Consider the following 19716-nt stretch of genomic DNA (forward strand, 5'->3'; position numbering starts at 1 on the left):
TTTATATACCCAACATGTGTGCCCCAGATAATATGCCTACGTATACACACTTGTGTGTAATTATCATTGCCAAATCTCTGTAGGAAATTTGATATCCTTGAACAGATTCGAGCGAAATCTCAATCATCGTCGTTATCGGTATATTTTGCACGTGACATTCTTCGAGATTTCATACAGCAGCGGAAATTTAGACGCTACACACTCCCGGTCAACAATCTTGCGATAGAGATAAACGTATATTTGTATGACAGCTTATTGTTACCGCCGATCAAACTTTTCACGATAGATCAATCGGTTGGCGACGTATTAACGATAAACAAAATAAAAAATCAGTCCTCAACCTTGCGTCGTTGTAGTTTTATACATATATAAATACGCCAAATATAACTTGTGGAAATATATCTGTAATAACTCTGGTAAAAATGTCTATTCTAGAACCAAAATTTGATGGGAAGATCGAACGTTGTACGGATATTTTTTCGAGATTTAAAAAAAAAAAAATTCCAAAATTCATTGCAATTTTTTTGAAATTGAAATTTGAAAAAAAAGGAGGGTGTAGCAAATCGATGATATGATTTTTTTTACTCAAGTTACAAATTAACCTATATAAACACGTCTATTTCTGTATGTACGTTTAAAAAATCGATCTCTGTATGAGCGATGAATGAGAAAATTTCAGATGTATCTACCTGATTTCGGGCAGTGAATATTGAATCGAATTAAACGTTTGCGTGGCCGATCCGTATAGCGTGGCGGAAAGATCATAATATCCTTGTTTAGAGGTGAAAGGCGTGCAGTAATAATCTTGATCGAAAAAACTGATCGATACACATACGTGATATATATGCCAAAGTGACTTCCGCTTCCGGCGATGAGGGTTAAAGCACCTACACAATACACATCGGTAAAGCAATAGGCACATGCATTATGGAAAACAATCTCCAGCCTTCGAACCGAGGTACGCTAATTCGTTCACCGATGGACGCTTTGTGTACAGTGATAATTTCGACACATCCTACATGCTTTCGTTGAGTAATAATCGTCGTTTTCAGTAATTGCGATAAGTTGGCGATCCTCCAGTCTAACATATATATGGGGAATTCCATGCGAATGCAACCAACGTCTGACTCCCGCCATTGACGATTTTGTTTAAAAAAATTTCTGCAACTCTCCCAACTGTGAAAGAGTACTCTGAATTTTTTCAGAATTTTTACTCAGATAGTTAATTATTTTTAAATATTCTGAGTAATTTTAAAATGGACCGTTTTAGAAATATCTCTGGATATTCTTAAAAACTGTAAACACGATCGGCTGATTTTTTTATTTTTTTTTTTTGCCCTCTTAATTTTTTTTGCTCAACTAAAATAACGTTTAAACGGTCTGAAAATTCTCAAAACTTGTATTTTTCACTTAGAACATTTCTTGACCGGTTTCGTTATGAAGATGATGAAAAAAAACTGAACGTGCCAAAAAAAAAAAAAATAGACAAGAATCGCTCCATAATCGAACCGGTCTAGAAATGTTCCAAGTGAAAAATATAAGTTGCGACGATTTTTCGGGAATTTAGATGTAAATGGGAATTATCAGACCGTTGAAACCATGTTTCAGTTGATCAAAAAAATTGTAAGAGCTAAAAACAAAATGAAAAAAACCTCACGCCATCACGAACCCGGTTTTGAAATGTTTGGAACAGAAAATACAGTTCCAAATATATTTATAAATAATTGAGCAGCTGAATAAAAAACAAGTGAAAAAGTTCGGGGTACTCTATCATAGTTGGGACAATATTAAAAAATGTTTTAAACAAAATCTGGTATGGCGAGGTCAGGTTCGCATGGAATTCCCCATACGTATATTTTTGTACGTATGTATACAAGAATTTTTTCTTCGTCACGTTGATTGGAGTGCTTCGCAGCCGTCGTCGTTTTCCGATAATGACGATGCCTCAGACTTGGGTATTATAAGGCAGACCTATCGACTCTAATAACCTCCGAGCGTCGGATGGTCAGTCGATAAAATGTGTTGTTTATTAAAAAATATATAGATGATACATGTACGTTATGCTTTATATCCATACCAATGTATAATTATAACTGACAGCGCAATGTTTTTACGTATGACAATGTTAAAAGGGGCATACGATACGAGTTATAAATCGTTTATATTCACCGGATAACGATCGCTATCGCGCAGATGGTGAGAAATTTTTTACAACTAATTTATCAAGGGTATAATTATGTTCGCAGTGTTTTGTATACGATATATAGGATAGTGATACTTACAATTTTCGTACAAGGTTTCAATCGTACTTTCCGCTGACCTTAAAGAGAATTCAACGGAATATTAATGTTCTTTCCTGAAATGATAAACCACCTCGCTGAAATATGCAAGTATTTTACCTTATCAATTCGTAGGATTGAGAACACGCTGGTTAAAACTAAGATTAGCCAGCGCAACGTCACCGTGTTACGTCAGACGAGCAATGACGTCACGTCAGAAATGAAACCGTTTGCCGGGTCTGAATACAGTGTGTTTCATACATCGGAATATTTCATCATTGCTGCAGGGTATTTACTAAGTATACTTTAAGACGTGGGTGAAGCGATTTATTGCTAGTCGATAACGATCGAAGTTAGGCCTCAAGTGGCACTTCATAGATAAAATAATTATAACAATGGGTATCATATGTTGCGAATTGTACGCGGCAATTTATCAAAGACGTCAAGAACGATCGAGTTTCAAGAAATTTTATTTTCGACATACAATGACTTATATTTTTAGAATTATTCTTAGAATGCCACCACGTTTATTTTCAAAATACGTCCGTATGCAAATAAACAGAAATTTCACGTCCGTTTCAAACACAGCCGCCGATTTTGAGTTTTTACAGCTGATTAAAATTTTTTTTTTTAAATAAACAAGGGAACAGTGGCTCGCAGTCGTCCGATACGTAATTTATTCGATTATGCACCGCGGTCTCTTTGTCGAATGATTTTCGTTTGTTTTTAATTTTAACCTGACAATGAGTCAGCGTGTAATAAAGATTTTCCGAACAAAACTCGCGTATGACAAACTGAACGACCAGATAATTTCGCGTTCAAGAATTACCATTGTAATGCAAAGTGTGGCATTATTTTTCACCAAGTGCAGAACATGCGATGTTAGATCGATTAGTACAAACGTCAATTTGTTCAAATAATAGATAATACCCATTCTTGGGGAATGAATGAAAAATATTATAGAGGTTTCAAAGCTCCTGCTACAATAATTGTTATGGAAGAGGATCTCGTTTGATTGCGTACGTCACACGATCTGTTTTCAAGATAAATTACTTACAAACGAGTTTCCCAAGTGTTTTGTAGTTTCTTCGTTATTTTATTTATTTTTTTTTTTTTTTTTTATCACTACGAAATCAACTGTCGACACAAAGTCTTTGAGGATTTCAACGCCGTTCATGAATAACGCTGATAACGATTTTAAAAGTTCGAACGATCGGCCGAGGACGTGGTTGGAAAAATATTGCAGCGTGTATTCATAGCTTAGGCACGAAATTTCATTGAAAAAGTTAACTTTCTCGGCTGAAAAATATGCGTCATTAGCACGGCTTCGGATTACGAACCGACGTGCCCAATTCGTGGTAATATTATATGACGTCAGCGATTCACGATTCATTCTTCACTGCCTGATGACCTGCAGTATCGTAAGTGCAACGAACGAATTATACCCGAGGCAATTACGCGCGTCTACTAATCGTCATAAAATGACCATGCATCGTGTGTCTCATCCGAGATTCGGCGAACATTTTGTGCGTCCAACCCGTCCACACTTTCGTATGATTTTGAAACAAGAGTCAATAAGGTGACTTTATGTAACGCGAGCATGTTTTACGCGTTTTTTCACGCGTGTTTTCCGTACACAAAGTACTCGTTTCGAGAACGGTCGAGTCAGTCTGTGAATACGCATGCGCGGAGTACCGAAAAGACCATTTTTCAGTCCTAGAAGTTGAAAGTGATGTTTTCTGTACTGCGCGCATGCGCTGTCGCGAATAAATTTGACATTACGCGACTCTAACCTCAATTGCGTGAAAAAACGCGTAACATAGTCTTGTTACGTAAAGAATCGTGTGCAACAAGGAGTCAACGGTCTTTTCGCCTCGCGCATTTACAATATTTGTCTTCGGCTTGTATGCGTTCTCACCTACGACTGCTTATTGCAAACTTACACTCGGTCCGAAAAGACAGAGTTTTCCTCCTCGTTACACAATGTACTATTCATTCAAAACAGCGATACGATTCTAGTTTGAAACAAATGTTATACAGGTAGGTATAACCTACATAAATACGACGAATCTTGACGTTTCATATTCAATAATATTCATGTCCTACATTCTAATTTTATATCTCCAGTGATCGGAATGATTCGGACACGTGATTTCGAGGACCTGTCGAAGAACGACGATTGATTGCAAAATATTGGTTACGATGGAGTCGAAGATTGCAAGGTGTCTGAGTGATACGACCCGTCGCGACGAACGTGTGGTACAGACTATAAAACAATAGATGTCTGCGAATCTTGAAAGTGATAAAAATAGATTCCGCTTATCTGCGCCACGTAATCCGAACCGTAGTAGCTGGTCGGTCATTCATGAATTACGCCCAGTATTATACGGAACTGAAATGTGGCCACCACGTGATACCCGTGTCCGTATTACAGGCAGCACAGTGCTCACAATGAGAAAAATTTCATTTGTTATAGTAAGAAGAAAAATTGAGTAAAACAGGTATCGTTAAAAAAACTGTTTGAACATTGTCGGAATTACGAAAAACGAGGTACGCCTAATCATTTTCCGCTATCGTCAATCCTTTTTTGGTAATTGCAACGCGATATCAGTTTGTTCGGTTTACTCTACTTTTTTTAGTTAAACGAGGCTTTAACGTCAATTTATCGTTGCACGAGCGTTAAATTTTCGCAACAGTTGCAAGAAAATATAGCAACAGTGATCGTTATGATAAAGAATAGTAACGGATACCAGACTTTCCGACAACAGATAGAAAACTAATTTTCATTTTCCATCTGGAACAATATTTTTCGATTGTGGTAAAAAATGAAAATAGTTAAGGACCGAGCGGTAATCGGAAATAAAAATTTCTCTCAGTGCAGTTTCGACGGGCAGTGCAAGCTGCTAAAATCGTGCCTGCGCAAAGATACGAATATCTAAGGTACAGAAATGTTATAGGAAATTTCCGTTGGTCTTACAGCAGGGAAATTCACCCCCAGAACAGGACCTTATACTGCTTCATGTCGTCCTGTACGGCTATACCGAAATACTAATTACCTACGGAATCCCGAATCGACGGAGGGCGTCAAGCTGTGTCAAGGTTGAGGACAATCTTCGCAGTCAACTTACCGTTCCATGTATGTGGTATCACTTTTTTTTTTTTTTTTCATTCCCAGCTGCGCCCGTCTGGAGATCGTCTACGTCACATCTGATCTTTGGGACAGGGTCACGTACGGCTGAATCTTACCAGGAAACGCGTCACTGGGTTTCCTAGGCCAACGTATAAGGTACCTTGACTCTGACCAATCGTTTCGCAAGGTATAAAGTAACATTGTGCAATGAGCAGATCTCGCACGACCCATGGAGGTGAGATGAACCCGAATATAACGTCTTGAGCACCGGTGCTGGTGGAAATAATTTCGACACCTAACTGCGAATTTGATTTTACAATCAAGTAGCGGAATTTGGAGTTTCGTAGTTCTAACGTAGAATTTTTAGTAGGTTATCGTATTTTTTTGTGAAACGTAGTAGTATCAGAATTTTTCACAAATTATCGTCGTATTTTATAGATAATTACATAGAAAATGGCTGAGATTTAAATTTTGAAATGGATACAAATTGTGGTAGAATATCGTGAAATTCCTGGTTTAGAAAAATAACAATCGTTAAGTTTTTTCATAAGATTCGCCTATCAAGGTGAAATCAATAACGTGTGAAGGATTTTATAAATCCGTTTGGATCACACTCGAAAGATTAGAAGATCAGTCTTCGAGTGTAGATCCAAATTCTGATGGGTATACTCAAATTCTCAGCCATAAGGTTTCCCTGTGAGATAGACGCGACATCTAACGGTGGTTTAAAAATTCGTGGGGTTCATAAAAAGTTGTACTATTCAACAAAGTTCTAAGAATACTACTACAAAAAAAATTTACGGTGCCCGGGTCTGAAACTGTAATTATATTTCATAGAAAATGATGAATCTTCATAATTTTTTTTAAAAACTTATTATTTCTATTACGAAATTTCACGAGTTTCTACAAAATAAATCTATTTTCTCCCTGTCGGAAATTGTAATCACGTTATATAGAAAATAATAGATTTTTATAACTTTTGGTAGAAATTTGTAATGCTCAGTCTAAAATACAACGATATTCGACGATTTTCCAGAATGTTCCACACTTTTAGACAATTTCCTACGATGTTCGAATATTTTCTGCAATTTTCAACGAACTGCACTTTATTGCACCTTGACGAAGAAATTACTTTCACCAGGGGACCGAGTCATAACTGTTACATCCTTTAACGTTCATTCATTCCTCATTGTCGATACGGATGTATGAGGTGTACGCTGTACAGTAATGACACCTGCACGTTATAGCCAATACCTAATATGCCTATATGCTTGATGACGAGATCTCACAAAGCTCTGAAAATGAGAATCCGGACGATCATTTGGTAATCGTGGAAAAGTTGACCGGTAGGCGATTCGAGGAGCTGCGTAGACCGCTGATATCACCGTACCTCTACAATTAGCGACAAAATCGATTTCCTTGTATGGAGCAGCAACGATAATAATAATAATAATGATAGTGATAATGATAATAACGATGACAAAAAGGAACGATTCTTATACTATATCGAAAGATTTGCTGTGCTAACTTTTTGCCTCACGTTGCTCAACATCAACGCCATTACAGCAATCACGAACGATCAGTAATGGACCACGGCTCTTTGATATCTCTTTGTTTTCTTTTTTTTTATTTTTTTTTCATCTATTCCTTTTTTCTTTACGCCACACGGCTGACCGTGGCAATGGTCACGATTCGGAGCCAACTGACTCACCGGCCACCTCGTAAAACGATTACCATGCGAATTTTACGGAGAGGAGAGAAGAGAGGAAGAGAAGGATTCATATATTACACATGAGTGTTTACTACGGCACGTGTACCACAATCGGTAGCTAAGAATTGGCAGATTTATTTCTTTAATATAGGTATAATAGATAATAAATATCCGGTACTATAAAGAGTTCTTGGCATATCTGCAGGGCCGTTATCTTGTAACACCTCGAGACGCCCAAGCGTGATGAGTTGACGGAGAAAGAAGGAAGGAAAAAACCAGCGAAGGTAACAATGCTGATTGTTATATAATAAGACTTGCTGCGATATCAGTTCATTGACGCGAGAGACCGAGGTTTTTTTCCTTCGCATGCATACGGTACACGTCCACGTATGTATGTGTCGTATGTGATAAACGAAATTTGTACAGATCTTACGTGGGTTAGAGGTCGGCGCAGAAGCGATGGTTTCGGAACGCGGGTCACGAATTAATAGCCAAGTTTTTATTCGTCAATCAAGACTCGAGGTGTGTTGGAAGTCTTTTTCCATAACAACCGACGTGAACAACTGGAATTCAATTTTGGCAGGGATGGAGAGAGAGAAAACCACAAATTATTTTCGTGCAAGCGATAAATCAAATTGAGTAATATTACACGTACAATAAGTATAATGTAATATGTTTTAACGTCTCCGAAGGAACGAAGTGAGAAAAATATCTGATTTGCGTGTGTCGAATAGAGGTACCTGATATAAAAAGATACGCGGAAGAATATTTCTTATTCACGAGTCTGTGGTTTAAAAGTCGAGTATTGTATGACGTTTTCAACACATGCATAAGTGTAATTACCGTGTATGCGTCGTTTGCCAATTGTCACGGCGGCGTCTATTTCCTGGTGAATGTCATCTACGGCTTTGCTAAATCTCAGATCAGATATAGGTATTTTGCAACGTTGGCGTAAACTCCGGGAGTGCAGGCTCACAGCCAGAAGCGCGGAGAGATCTCCTGGGAAATGTTTGTCAATCCTGCAAACTTCGGTGAACGCGGATCGATCTGTTCGGTGCAAGCCGAAAGAAAAAGATGTTCATCGATGATGGGAAGAGCTGCGTCAAGGGATTTAGCGAAAGAAGAAACAGCGAGATATTTTGTGTTTTTTTTTTTTTTTTCTTCGTCACGAGCGAGATTCGAATTTTGATATTAACTTTATCTTACAGTCTTTTTTTCCCTCAACTAGGCAACATCGTTTCCAGTCACTTATATTTTATTACCGGAATTATTGGTTTCCAAAAATCGATAAATCGATCAATTCCAGGAACACATTCGGCATGTATCCACCATTCAAGCTAACGAATTTACATGCGTATTATTATACGCTATAGTGACGATTGTAAAAATACTAGAGAGCGTTGTTAAATCCCGCTGATCGGTAATGCCACGTGTTTTTTTTTTCTTTTGAAAATCTACTGTTAATGTCGTTCCGACATGCACGAAGCGATCATCCGCATCAACGAGGAAAGTATTCTGTATTATTATTCGTTTACTCTTGTTGTTGTTTCGCGCAAGCTGAACGATAACAGACATAACATATCTATATTCGAACGGTACAACAAACAAGGTACACACTATTTGTTCAATGCAGCTATCGTGTAATATCAATATTTGCAGCAAAAAAAAAAAAAAGTGGCAGTAACATAAACAATAATACAACTCGTGCATGCATATATTGCAGGTTGTGCGTCAGAGCGACTAAAATTATCGATGTATAATTATTCATCGTATGTATTTTACCTAAATATCATCATACGGATAATTAATTGCAGAAGTTTGAAGACTGCTCGCACCATCCGTCATCAAAGGCCAAAGGTATTAATCAATTTATTCGTGCTTTCAACAAGTTACGCGAAGTTTATCTTTTTTTTTTCGTTGTAAACGTCTTACAACATTTTTCACATGCGTTATATCAGCAAATACGTTTCATTCGTATTATATAAACGTTCTTATGCGGGGCTAAATTTTTATAAATACAATTGAACGACGGCGGGGAATTATCATCAGATTGGATCAAGACTCGGGACATTTTTCGATTAAGTCAGCGAAATTTTACAAGGTTGACTGATCGCAGATTTCACACCATTATCACAGCTGTAGTAAAAACTCGAGGCTTCGTAAAAATAGTACTACTATCAATAATTACCAACGCTTATGATCATTGAGAGAAGTAATGCTTCTGCAACGGCATGACTATGCGCAAACTGTCAATATTAGCACATAAAGTATAATAATAATAATGATAACAACAACGTGAAATTTACCCAGAAATAGAAAATAATCAACGGTGTAAAGCAACACACGATCTACACCGCGAGCAGTAATTGTGAATCACGGCACAAGCCATATTATGTTTAATCATCAGTAATACCAAGTTTTCACCGGTTGACGCAGCAAAGAAGATTTTAAACACCTTCTTCCAGCCAATTGAATCGAGACGGATTGTGCAGTTTCGGGTATTTTCAGTCTTAATGTAGGTCTCGGAATCACAGCAGGTACTCGATCCTTCGATTGTCGAAGCCTTTGATAAGATATCCTTGTGCTCCTAGCGGTGATTCGTGAAAGTTGCGTGAGACCAAATCGAGTTTTCGGATATTTTTAACTGCGTGCAAGTTGAGTTTGAAGAGTATACCTTAAGCATGAATCCACGAGCCGCGAGATCGGATAGTTGACAAACGTCGAGATTTACAGTGAAAAATAAGACGCGCATTAATTATATTTGAGTTTTGCACACATCGCACGAACATTGTCCCTGAACCTGTTTCCGAGTTTCTTGACACTCCCCCCACGATTATATTATAGGTATACCTTGTACTGCGCAGAGAAATACGCACATGGCGCATTTTACGTGCCAACCGCTAGTGAAAGGATTGATTCTTAAACAGCGATGTTTCTCGCAAATTATTCAATCCGTTATACAGTCATAAAAATCCCGGTTATCTTTACTCACAGTTATTTACAACCGTGGGAATAGTTAGTTACTTGACAACTATGGTCGATCAACGACGTCATTTTATGTTAATTCCGATGTTTTCGAGAAGTCTGGATTATACCGTCCTCCGCGATCTTCGAACAAAATTTCACGACTAAAAATTCTGCAAGCTGAGTTATAATGTCGCACAGAAGCGAGAAATCAGCCTCCAACGTTTCAACGTTTTGCATCAGCGATCGTAGAATCCTGAGAGCAAAGTATACCTGTATGTCAAGTATGTAATACACCGGAGTAGATCCCGACAGAAGTAAGTTAGCACTTAGTGACACTATCACGCCTGGCATTAGCGTAGCGCTCATTTAATTATAACAGCGGAAAAATTCTTCACGTGTTTCACAGCTGATATTGTACAGATGTCATGTACGAATCGTATGTACATTTTTAGGTGTATAAACCGTTTATACTTGCTTGAAAAATTTACAACTTTCAGATGACGTTCGCTACTGCGCGTGTACGTGTACAGTTGGGAACAGTGATTCTTAGACGGATAACTTTTTGGCAAGTCAGTTATGTCGGCAATGGAGAATTAGCCCGCAGCGCCACCTCCGGCCGGCCACGAAACGGACTCAATTATCGTAAATATAACATAACCTATTTGAATTTTGTATTCTTACGTTATTTTAAGTAAGGCTCTTGGTGAATGTAAAACAACTCGTTTGAATTTTGTATTGTTAGGTTACGTTGTGTTTACGAAGATGCCTGTTTCACCGGCTGTCCGCTGGTGGCGCTGCGAGCTGATTCTCCATTGCCAACGTAACCGGCTTGACGAACAAATCACTCGTCTCAGAATCACTGTCGCAAAGTGTATCCGATGAAGAGGGCGGTTAGACGCGACGCATCGATCAGTCGGGTTGAAAAAGAAATAAAAAGTTCTGAATACCTGTATCACTTGAGAGATTAGTCAAGAGTCTACTTCAACGAGACATATTTTTGCATATTAATCTTGGTGGGTATCAAATCTTGTCTGGCGCGACATCAGGAGACGATAAGGGAATCAGGAAATTCAGCAATTATTATTATCAATCTTTTGTGCACTGCAAATATAAAATCATTATGCTTAATCGTTGCGTAAATGGACTTTGCGTTGAAAATATATTATTATATCCGACAGAATCACAAGCTGTGATCAATCAATCGAACAATGCTATTGAATATAATCCAATTGATAAAACGATAACGGGATGTTTTTTTGCTGGCGATTCAAATCTTCTTATTAGTTGAAAAAAAATATATGTATTGCCACTGCGATTTTTTCTCGCTCTCTCCTACTATACCTCAACTTCTTTCATTTTCTACCCTTCTTCTTACTCCTCTTTATTTTCTTATTTCACACTGACTGCAGTCGTAAATCACCATTTACTCACGCTTTATGGCTGCTGGCGCTGAGGAAACGTATAAAGAGTCTAGGGTAACTTAGGAAATTGGGACTGCGTCAAGACTCCACCGCAATACTTTCTTCTCTGCGTTTACCACTGAATTATACAAGTTATACATCCATGAAGTTGCCCCCTGATAGTCAGAGCACCAGATTTTCGCACATAAAAAATAAAAAAAAAAAAATCACCAACCGAGCTACGTTGACGTTAAAAAATCCATATCACACCTTATAGCCTAATGGGGTCAAAGTTGATGAAAAAGAAGTAGGCTATAAGAGTTTCTCAGTTCTGGTTTTGACGAAAATTATACTGGATGTAGGAACTGCGTAGAATTTTCGCTTGTGTGGTGTTTCGAATAAAACCCTGCTTCTCGAAATCATCAATATTATATAATTTATGATTTCCGAAGATTATAACGTCTAACCGACAATGCGCTCAATGAACTCAAGTCGTTCAAAGATACCACCATTCATTTCTATGAACGAACTGCCCCACACAGCATTGATGAACCGATAACAATCGCTTGTAAGAAGTATAAATTGATTCAAGATAATGCACGTATAGTGTAGACTATTATGTCACTCTCAATCTTTTCGAATGTATGATTTACGGCCTCACCGTCACGTCATTTACATATTCTCATTATTCTAACATATTTTAGAATTCACTTGAGATCTCGGTGCATGCGGAAAGTACGTTACTCATGATATTGGAACGAAGAATAAATCAATGAACAATAGCTATAATCGCGTAGTTTACGGAATCTAAGTTCTTTTTATCAATCCCCCGAATCTCTGGTCTGACACTGTCGATTCTCACTGCCTTGCAATTAGGGGTAGAATATAGTAAAGGAGGAAAAAAAAATACTTGGCTAGGTGCCCGTGACGTGTATAACCGCCACTTTAATTCGCTCGTTTTTGTACAACAGCATATTGTGTAACAATGAGGAAAACTCGGTCTTTTCGGGCCGAGTGTAAGTTTGCAATAATCAGTCGTAGGTGAGAACGCATACGAGTCGAAGACAAATATTGCAAATGCGCGAGGCGAAAAGACCGTTGACTCCTTGTTGCAGACGATTCCTTACGTAACGAGACTATGTTACGCGTTTTTTCACGCAATTGTGGTTAGAGTCGCGTAATGTCAAATTTATTCGCGACAGCGCATGCGCGCAGTACAGAAAACATCACTTTCAACTTCTAGGACTGAAAAATGGTCTTTTCAGTACTCCGCGCATGCGCATTCGCAGACTGACTCGACCGTTCTAGAAACGAGTACTTTGTGTACAGAAAACACGCGTGAAAAAACGTGTAAAACATGCTCGCGTTATATGAATACCGTTAATCGTTAAGAACGTGAATATAAACGTTACATCCTATATCGATGTTCAATCAATGGATAGCTATTTAATTAGACGAGATTGACGATGTTGTATCCCCGAAATCCCAGTATTTTAAATTTTTCTCAACACTGAAACTGCAAACGCCGGCGAGCCGTCTGTTTGTCTCTTTCGTTGATTAGTTACAGTCAATTAAATAAAGACGGCAAAACTCGAACATTAAACCGTCAACTGCGGAGATATTTTTCAAACTAGGTGACGAGCTTCGTTTTTTCCAACTTTTAAACTGTGCCGGTTAATTCGAAGGATATTTTCAACATGATAAAATGAGTATTTTTATTATAGCCTTTTCTCCGTTGTGTTATATCGGCAAGGATTATCTTACTAATTTTGCATCACATGTTGAAATTGCCTCCAATTTACTAAATCGACGTCTTGACTGATCGCTGCGCACTCACATCAGTGCCGTGTATAATAATTCGAATCGTTGCATCATTTTTTTTAGCGATTTGCGCCGCACACGTTTATAATTATCCGCTTGTAAACAGGATTAAACTTCGCGATAAGGTCAGACGTTACGATCTTAAACCGTTTAGTCGTACAATTGGCAATACTTGCAGGCATGGTGATGGTTTCCTAGATGAAAATACAAAGAAGTGTACACTTCGCAATTCACAGCCAAGTGTGGATTGTCTGCCTACACCTTACCAACACCTACGTCATAACGTGTTACAACTTCGTCGCAACTTTATTATTATTTTATGAGAACCGGCAAAGATGGTGCAAATACGTATTGACGTTGAATATATACCGTATTCGATTGCGGCACTGAATTGTATAAACGTCGGTGAAAAATAGGGCGAGTCACAATCAGATTTTCATCATTGACAATGAGCTGGGCCCCATCTTCATATTCCGGTTCGGTTCGAAAACCATTGTTAAATATTTTGTAATTTAGACAACATACATCTACATTATAGAGAGAGATAAACGTTTTTCCATCCCGTACATTTGACACTCGAACTATTCAAGACACCTGATTATAATATCTGACACATCGTTCACTAAGCGGTATATCATTTTCTGTCCATTATTACTTCAAACACGAACGACAGTTACGGAATTTGAGCTGCTGAGATTGTCAGAAGTGAGTTGTTAGTAAATTCCGAGGTCTACTTTAAACAAGATCGATTATGACGCAAAAATTGTCCATCGACTTTATTTCAGCCGTGACGACTGGCTCGATTTTAAATGTCAATGGCAGTAGGATTAATTAGACTATTGACGCTCGGAAAGGTTCCACATCACTTCGTCAGAAACAAATTTATCGAAATTTCACAGGTACTTTCGAACGATTATGAACGGATACGAATAATTTCGGATAAACAATTTTTCTAAGAATTTGGAACTTGACAAAATATACCGTGTCCAATTTTTCTCACCACGGTAAGTTAGAAAGAATTCAGAACGAGGTTAACGAGCCTAATGTAATACCTGGCCGTGTATTTGATGAAACAGATTGGAAGAATCCTTAAAATGAAACTAAAACCAAGAATAGACGACTAATGTCAATTCGAAATTTAACATCTTGTTCACAAGCAACTCCATGGTAAACTCCACTTTTTCAACTATTTCGCGAACCTTTGATGACACTTTTTTCAAGCAAGGAGCCTGATGTCAGCCCTACTAATAGTCCATTGTCAAAAGTTTAATTAGCCGTGATAATCGGCAATAGATGTGCGTACCCGTAGTTTTTATAAGATCATTATCTCGACCTCGAAGCTGCAGATAAATATACTCACGGAACTTAAAAGTCAGCGTTTTAAAACAGGTTTTATACATACATATAGCTATTGTGTTATGCATCGTTAGACGCTGTGTACACATATTGACGTGCCCATTTTTATACACAGTTTCGAAGTAAGAAAACAAAATATTTTGCATAATTCACGCGACGATGGGGAACTTTGTTATTGCGACGCAAAACTGTGTAAAAGTATAATTGGACAACAGTATTTATAGCCCGAGAGAGCATGATAATACTGTATTTAATACAGCGCGACCATTATCTGACAGTCGTTTAAATGATCCTACGCACCGTGAATGTAGATTCCTATTATTTCAAACATAGGTATACCTAATTATGCATACGGTCTCAACACTATGTTAACGGAATTTATACTGTACAGGACAATTAGAATTATTTAGACGACAGATGTCGAGGGACTTAAATCGTGACGGTGACACCATTGTGCCGTTTCATTGCGCCGTAGGTGAATAATGCAACGCCCAGTTGTATCCAATATACGTACGTTTTAGAATACACGCGTATATTAGTATTCTACATTCGTACGGTATTGTGCTTGTTCATAACTGCTCATTGTGTACTATTTCACAAAATCGACTCTTTCAAAACAGATCAAGATCACTAACGAGTTAGAAATGTGCTGATTAATCTTAACGCGTAAGAATGACAGTTACGTGACTGTTTTTTTTTTTTAAATTTATTATTACATTATACCACGTAACGATTACTGTTCAAAAAAAATCATATACCTTCTACAAAGAATATGCAACGCTGTTAGCTTATCTGCGATGGCTGTTGCCGTGAACTCGGATTCGTAAAAATTGCTAATATTAGCTAACAATCAGAAATTTGAAGATTATACTGACGCTATTATTCGATCAAAGACATACCGTCAGAGTCTGCATGGCTTTTCTCTGTCAGGCTGTTACTCACGATCAGAAGAAACAACAGGGTCAAGAAACTGCGATGAACTGTTTAATAAAAACTTCATTCCGTTAACGAGCAAAACTGCGAGAATAATGCAGACGAATTTCAATCTGGCACGGAACGCGTATGGACCACGCTTTATGAATAATACTAATTATTCATTACAACGTACGACCGTAATTTCGGGTATATTAATAACCGCGCTTCATGAGTCTCGTCGAAAAATACAAACACAATAACTGTTTCCACGCGACTCGAAAAATATATTGACACCGTTGAACCTTGAGTACAAACATTAGGATGCGTCACATCAAGAGTCGTCCCATCGCAATATTATAATATTCTTTCAACTATCTATTTATTCGTGAAATATCATCTGCCTATTGCAACTGTATACGTCCGTCGAACAAGTTTTTCGTCCTTCGAATAAGTTTTTATTGAAACTGTACACCTTGGGGTTGAGCCTGATACCTATGACTATATACAGTCGGCGCCCTCAATAGGGCCGCTCTTGGGGCTGTAAGGGAAGATAATCCCGCTCGGTGTGTTACCACCTCCACGCGCTGCCTACAGATTCATTTCATGTCGTCGTTTTCATTTTCTGAGCGATTTGTACTTTAAATTTGAACGTACTTTTCGAGCCTTTCCCCGAAAAATACGAATTTTCAACCAAAATACATAACCACGAAAAACAAATGCATTCTTTTCAATGTTGAAACCATTTCAACGCAATTTTATTGGAACCTCAACGATCCTGACTTCTCCCCGGTCCTACTGACAATGAGAGTGGCGAGTTCGGAATTCAACGAATCTCGTGACGAGACTAGAGTGGGGGTAACGTTCGAAGACGGATTAGGGGAAGCGACCCTATTGAGAGCACCGACTGTATATGTAAAACTGGAATTATTCGAATGCCTGTTTAACGGTTCGCGGCAGATTATATAACTTGCAGTATGAGAACTAGAAGATTCGTTCCAGATCCGGGTTTAGAATTTTACTGTCATAGTTAACGTTATTCAAAATTTCAATTATTACGGACATGAAAGAAAATAATGTTAGACGTGCCAAAGGAGATTTCTCGGTTTAAAATTTTTTTAAACTAGCTTAAGGAGAAGACATATATGCATTACAAAAACTTTATTACCTGTTACACGTACGTATTCACCGTTCAGTTATCTGATGTACGAGAGAATTTATCAATCGTGAAATGCTAAGCCAAACCAAAATTTAAACAAGTCAATCGCTGTGACGAATCAGAGTTTATCGTAATTGATAACATCGCGTCTCTTGTATTTATAAGTGCCAGACAGGAGGTCTTCAAAAAAGATTGTTCCAGACTTGTGACGCACCTGTAATAAAAAAAAATTTTTTCTTCTACTTTACTAAAGGTTTCGTCATAATTGGCAATACTTTATCGAATATTCCATATCGTCCATACCTGAGACTACAGTTCTTCGAATAAATATTAAACCAACATATTCGAAAAAATATTCACACTCGCATTTGACGACTAGAAAAAGAAATAAATAAACTACAACGCTATTTGCGATACGAATATTCGTCAGAATCACACAAAAACTAATTCTTTCGTCTATTCGAATAGGACACAAATCATAATTTTTGGGATGAAAAATTCATGGTTCCGCAACTCAACGCATGACAAACAATCTACTAGAAAAAGGACGATCGATTTTACGTTCGCATTCGGGAATTGGAACGGAATTTCAGTCGGTCAAGAAGACATATGGCACAAAATGCAACCGTTGATTCAAACATTTACGCTAGCCATTTACCATCAGGGCGTTCGAATTTCTTTAACGGGTAAGAATATATCGCGGAGAGTTCGATCTTCGTTTAAAGCATAGGTCCATAGTTAGAGGCCATAGATACGTACATAATTAGGCAGAAAAAACCCAGGTGCATGAAAGAGACAAAAAAAGGGAGCAACATTTTTGGGTTATAGGATTTTAAAACTTGATTCTCGGCCTCGCCGGATAGACTGAGAACCTGGCGTAATCTGTACGCACATACATATCCGTACAAAAATGAACGAAATTGAGTAGAATGATACACGTAAAATTTGCAATATGAACATCAGAATTTTCATAGATAAAAACATAACCTAATCATGGAGTATTTAGGGGAAATAATTGCGCTTGGAGTAGATGGGATAATTTTTGGTATATGTTTGAAGCAGTATTATCACTGTAAGAATGCTCTCACCGCCGTTAAGGTAACCTACAAATGATTTACTCGCTAATCCCACTATCGCTAGTTTTTGCAATAAAAAAGAAAAATGTTTTTATCACAATTTCTTGCCGCATGCTTCAGTTTGTAAAAAATACTTCTGCACGAGGTTTAACCATCTTCCCAGTTCTCGCTGACTCTCCAATTTTAACCCTATCTCAAGTCTACTTTTTTTCTCTACCAGGGCGCAGAGTTTTACGATGTCGGCACAGACCTTGGCAAGATACTTGACAACACGTCAGGTCAAAAATTGGATTACGTAGCGATAAGAGGAATCGTCAAGCCGCTTGGCGAGCCTCTCTATAGTGTCAAAAACAAAGACCTAGCAGGTGTCGTTCAAAAATTAAGCGTCAAGGAACATGTCGTCGCTCGAACCACAACTGGTTTCTGGTTTGTTCTCTATCTCTTGATCAACTTTACAGATAAGCTTGTAAAATTGCTTCTTCTAATCCGTCATCGAGATAAATTATTGAAAATCAGCAAGTTTTTCAAAGTCATTCACACAACATCATTCAGGGATCTGTACAGAAGCTTTTTGAACAAGCATTTTTCACAGCTAAAATTTTATCTCTAGACAAACATTGAATCTGGTGATATTGATGATTTGCATAGGTCAGATCAAGAGCGAACGATACAAGAAGTCTACAACAATGTACCATTTGTATTGCGACATGGTAGTTACAATGTCGAAGTAGTGGATGCGCTTGCTGCGGAAATACTAGATATGGACACTATATCGGATCACTTTGAACCGAGTGTACCAACATTTACAGATCACCTTTGGGGTTTTTTTACAGGTGTGTTTTTTTGTGTGTTTATTCGTATTTCTGATCTTAGAAAAATTTGCTAAGCAATGGCGATCATCTTCTGCTATTTTATTTGAAACCGAACTGGCATCTCATTTATTCTATCCTACTGATGTACCAACAAAAACTCTACCTGTGATGTGACAATTCACTCAAACAGTTTAAAACCATTTAGGGGTTCGCCAGAGAGGTCTCCAATCAACTGAAGAGATGCTGAGAGATGGGGCGATTATCACTGGCATAGGGGAATTGTCGAAAACGGTTGCTCGATCAGGAGGTATTAGATTACAACCACCGCTCAATGGGACACCCTATTACCTGACCAGCATGTCCATTACCTCGCTTCTGAGGAAACTGGATGATCGAAAAAAAACATACTGGTACATTTGAATGACTGTTAGCAATGTTGTACTTTGACATAAATTTTATAAAAAATTTCTCACGATACTATACTGGTTTCAGGTGGTTGTGTGTGATGTTTGGCGGGATTGGCCTTCTGATCAGTGGAATAGTAGTAAGGAGGTACTGGAAGGATAGAGAAGAAGAAAGATTGGCCAAAGAGTTGCGGGAATCGTTAGCTGCGTCACGTAAAGAAAGAAGACAGAGAGTGAGAGACAAAGATTTGCGAGAAGATCAGATCTGCGTTGTATGTCGCTCGAATCCAAAAGAAATCATTTTACTTCCATGTGGGCACGTCTGTCTGTGTGAAGATTGCGCCGAAGGTATTATTACTCAATGCCCTGTATGCAGAACAACCATTTCGCAAAAAAATCCCGCATATTTTATATAGTCATGAATTTTTGTGAAAAATTGACATTATATACAATTTCGCATGTATACATTTTTTTTAACGATTAAAGATATTTAGTTGGAGAAAACAACACTGTCAAGTCTTTCTAGTTACCGTAGCTATCCAAAAGTCAGATGATTGTATTGCATCAGATTCCCCTTGATTATTAGAATTTGAATATTTAAGCCAAATGGGCAGCAGCGTTTCATAACACCACCTTATGACTTATGGGCTTTCACTTCATCAATCGGTAATGAGCTCACTCAAGTTCGG

The 19716-nt window shown here is 38.0% G+C and overlaps 1 protein-coding gene and 1 long non-coding RNA gene across 3 annotated transcripts; both read left to right on the plus strand.

The window, feature by feature from the left end:
* The first annotated feature begins 10024 nt into the window (after positions 1 to 10024).
* Positions 10025 to 10998, plus strand: LOC124182807. Of its 2 annotated transcripts, none has more exons than XR_006870860.1 (3): positions 10025 to 10523; positions 10585 to 10729; positions 10830 to 10998. It is a non-coding gene; the product is annotated as an uncharacterized LOC124182807 (long non-coding RNA). The 2 variants fall into 2 exon arrangements; XR_006870861.1 differs by having other exon boundaries at positions 10025 to 10401.
* A 6411-nt stretch (positions 10999 to 17409) lies between these two features.
* Positions 17410 to 19710, plus strand: LOC124182802 (mitochondrial E3 ubiquitin protein ligase 1). Its single transcript, XM_046570517.1, has 5 exons — positions 17410 to 17833; positions 18032 to 18237; positions 18460 to 18644; positions 18829 to 19033; positions 19116 to 19710. Exons 1-5 carry the CDS (start codon positions 17729 to 17731, stop codon positions 19441 to 19443), a joined length of 1029 nt encoding a protein of 342 aa, XP_046426473.1. The 5' UTR covers positions 17410 to 17728; the 3' UTR covers positions 19444 to 19710.
* Positions 19711 to 19716: the final 6 nt, after the last annotated feature.

The sequence above is a fragment of the Neodiprion fabricii genome, chromosome 5 (assembly GCF_021155785.1).
Source record: "Neodiprion fabricii isolate iyNeoFabr1 chromosome 5, iyNeoFabr1.1, whole genome shotgun sequence".
Classification (NCBI taxonomy): Eukaryota; Metazoa; Arthropoda; class Insecta; order Hymenoptera; family Diprionidae; genus Neodiprion; species Neodiprion fabricii.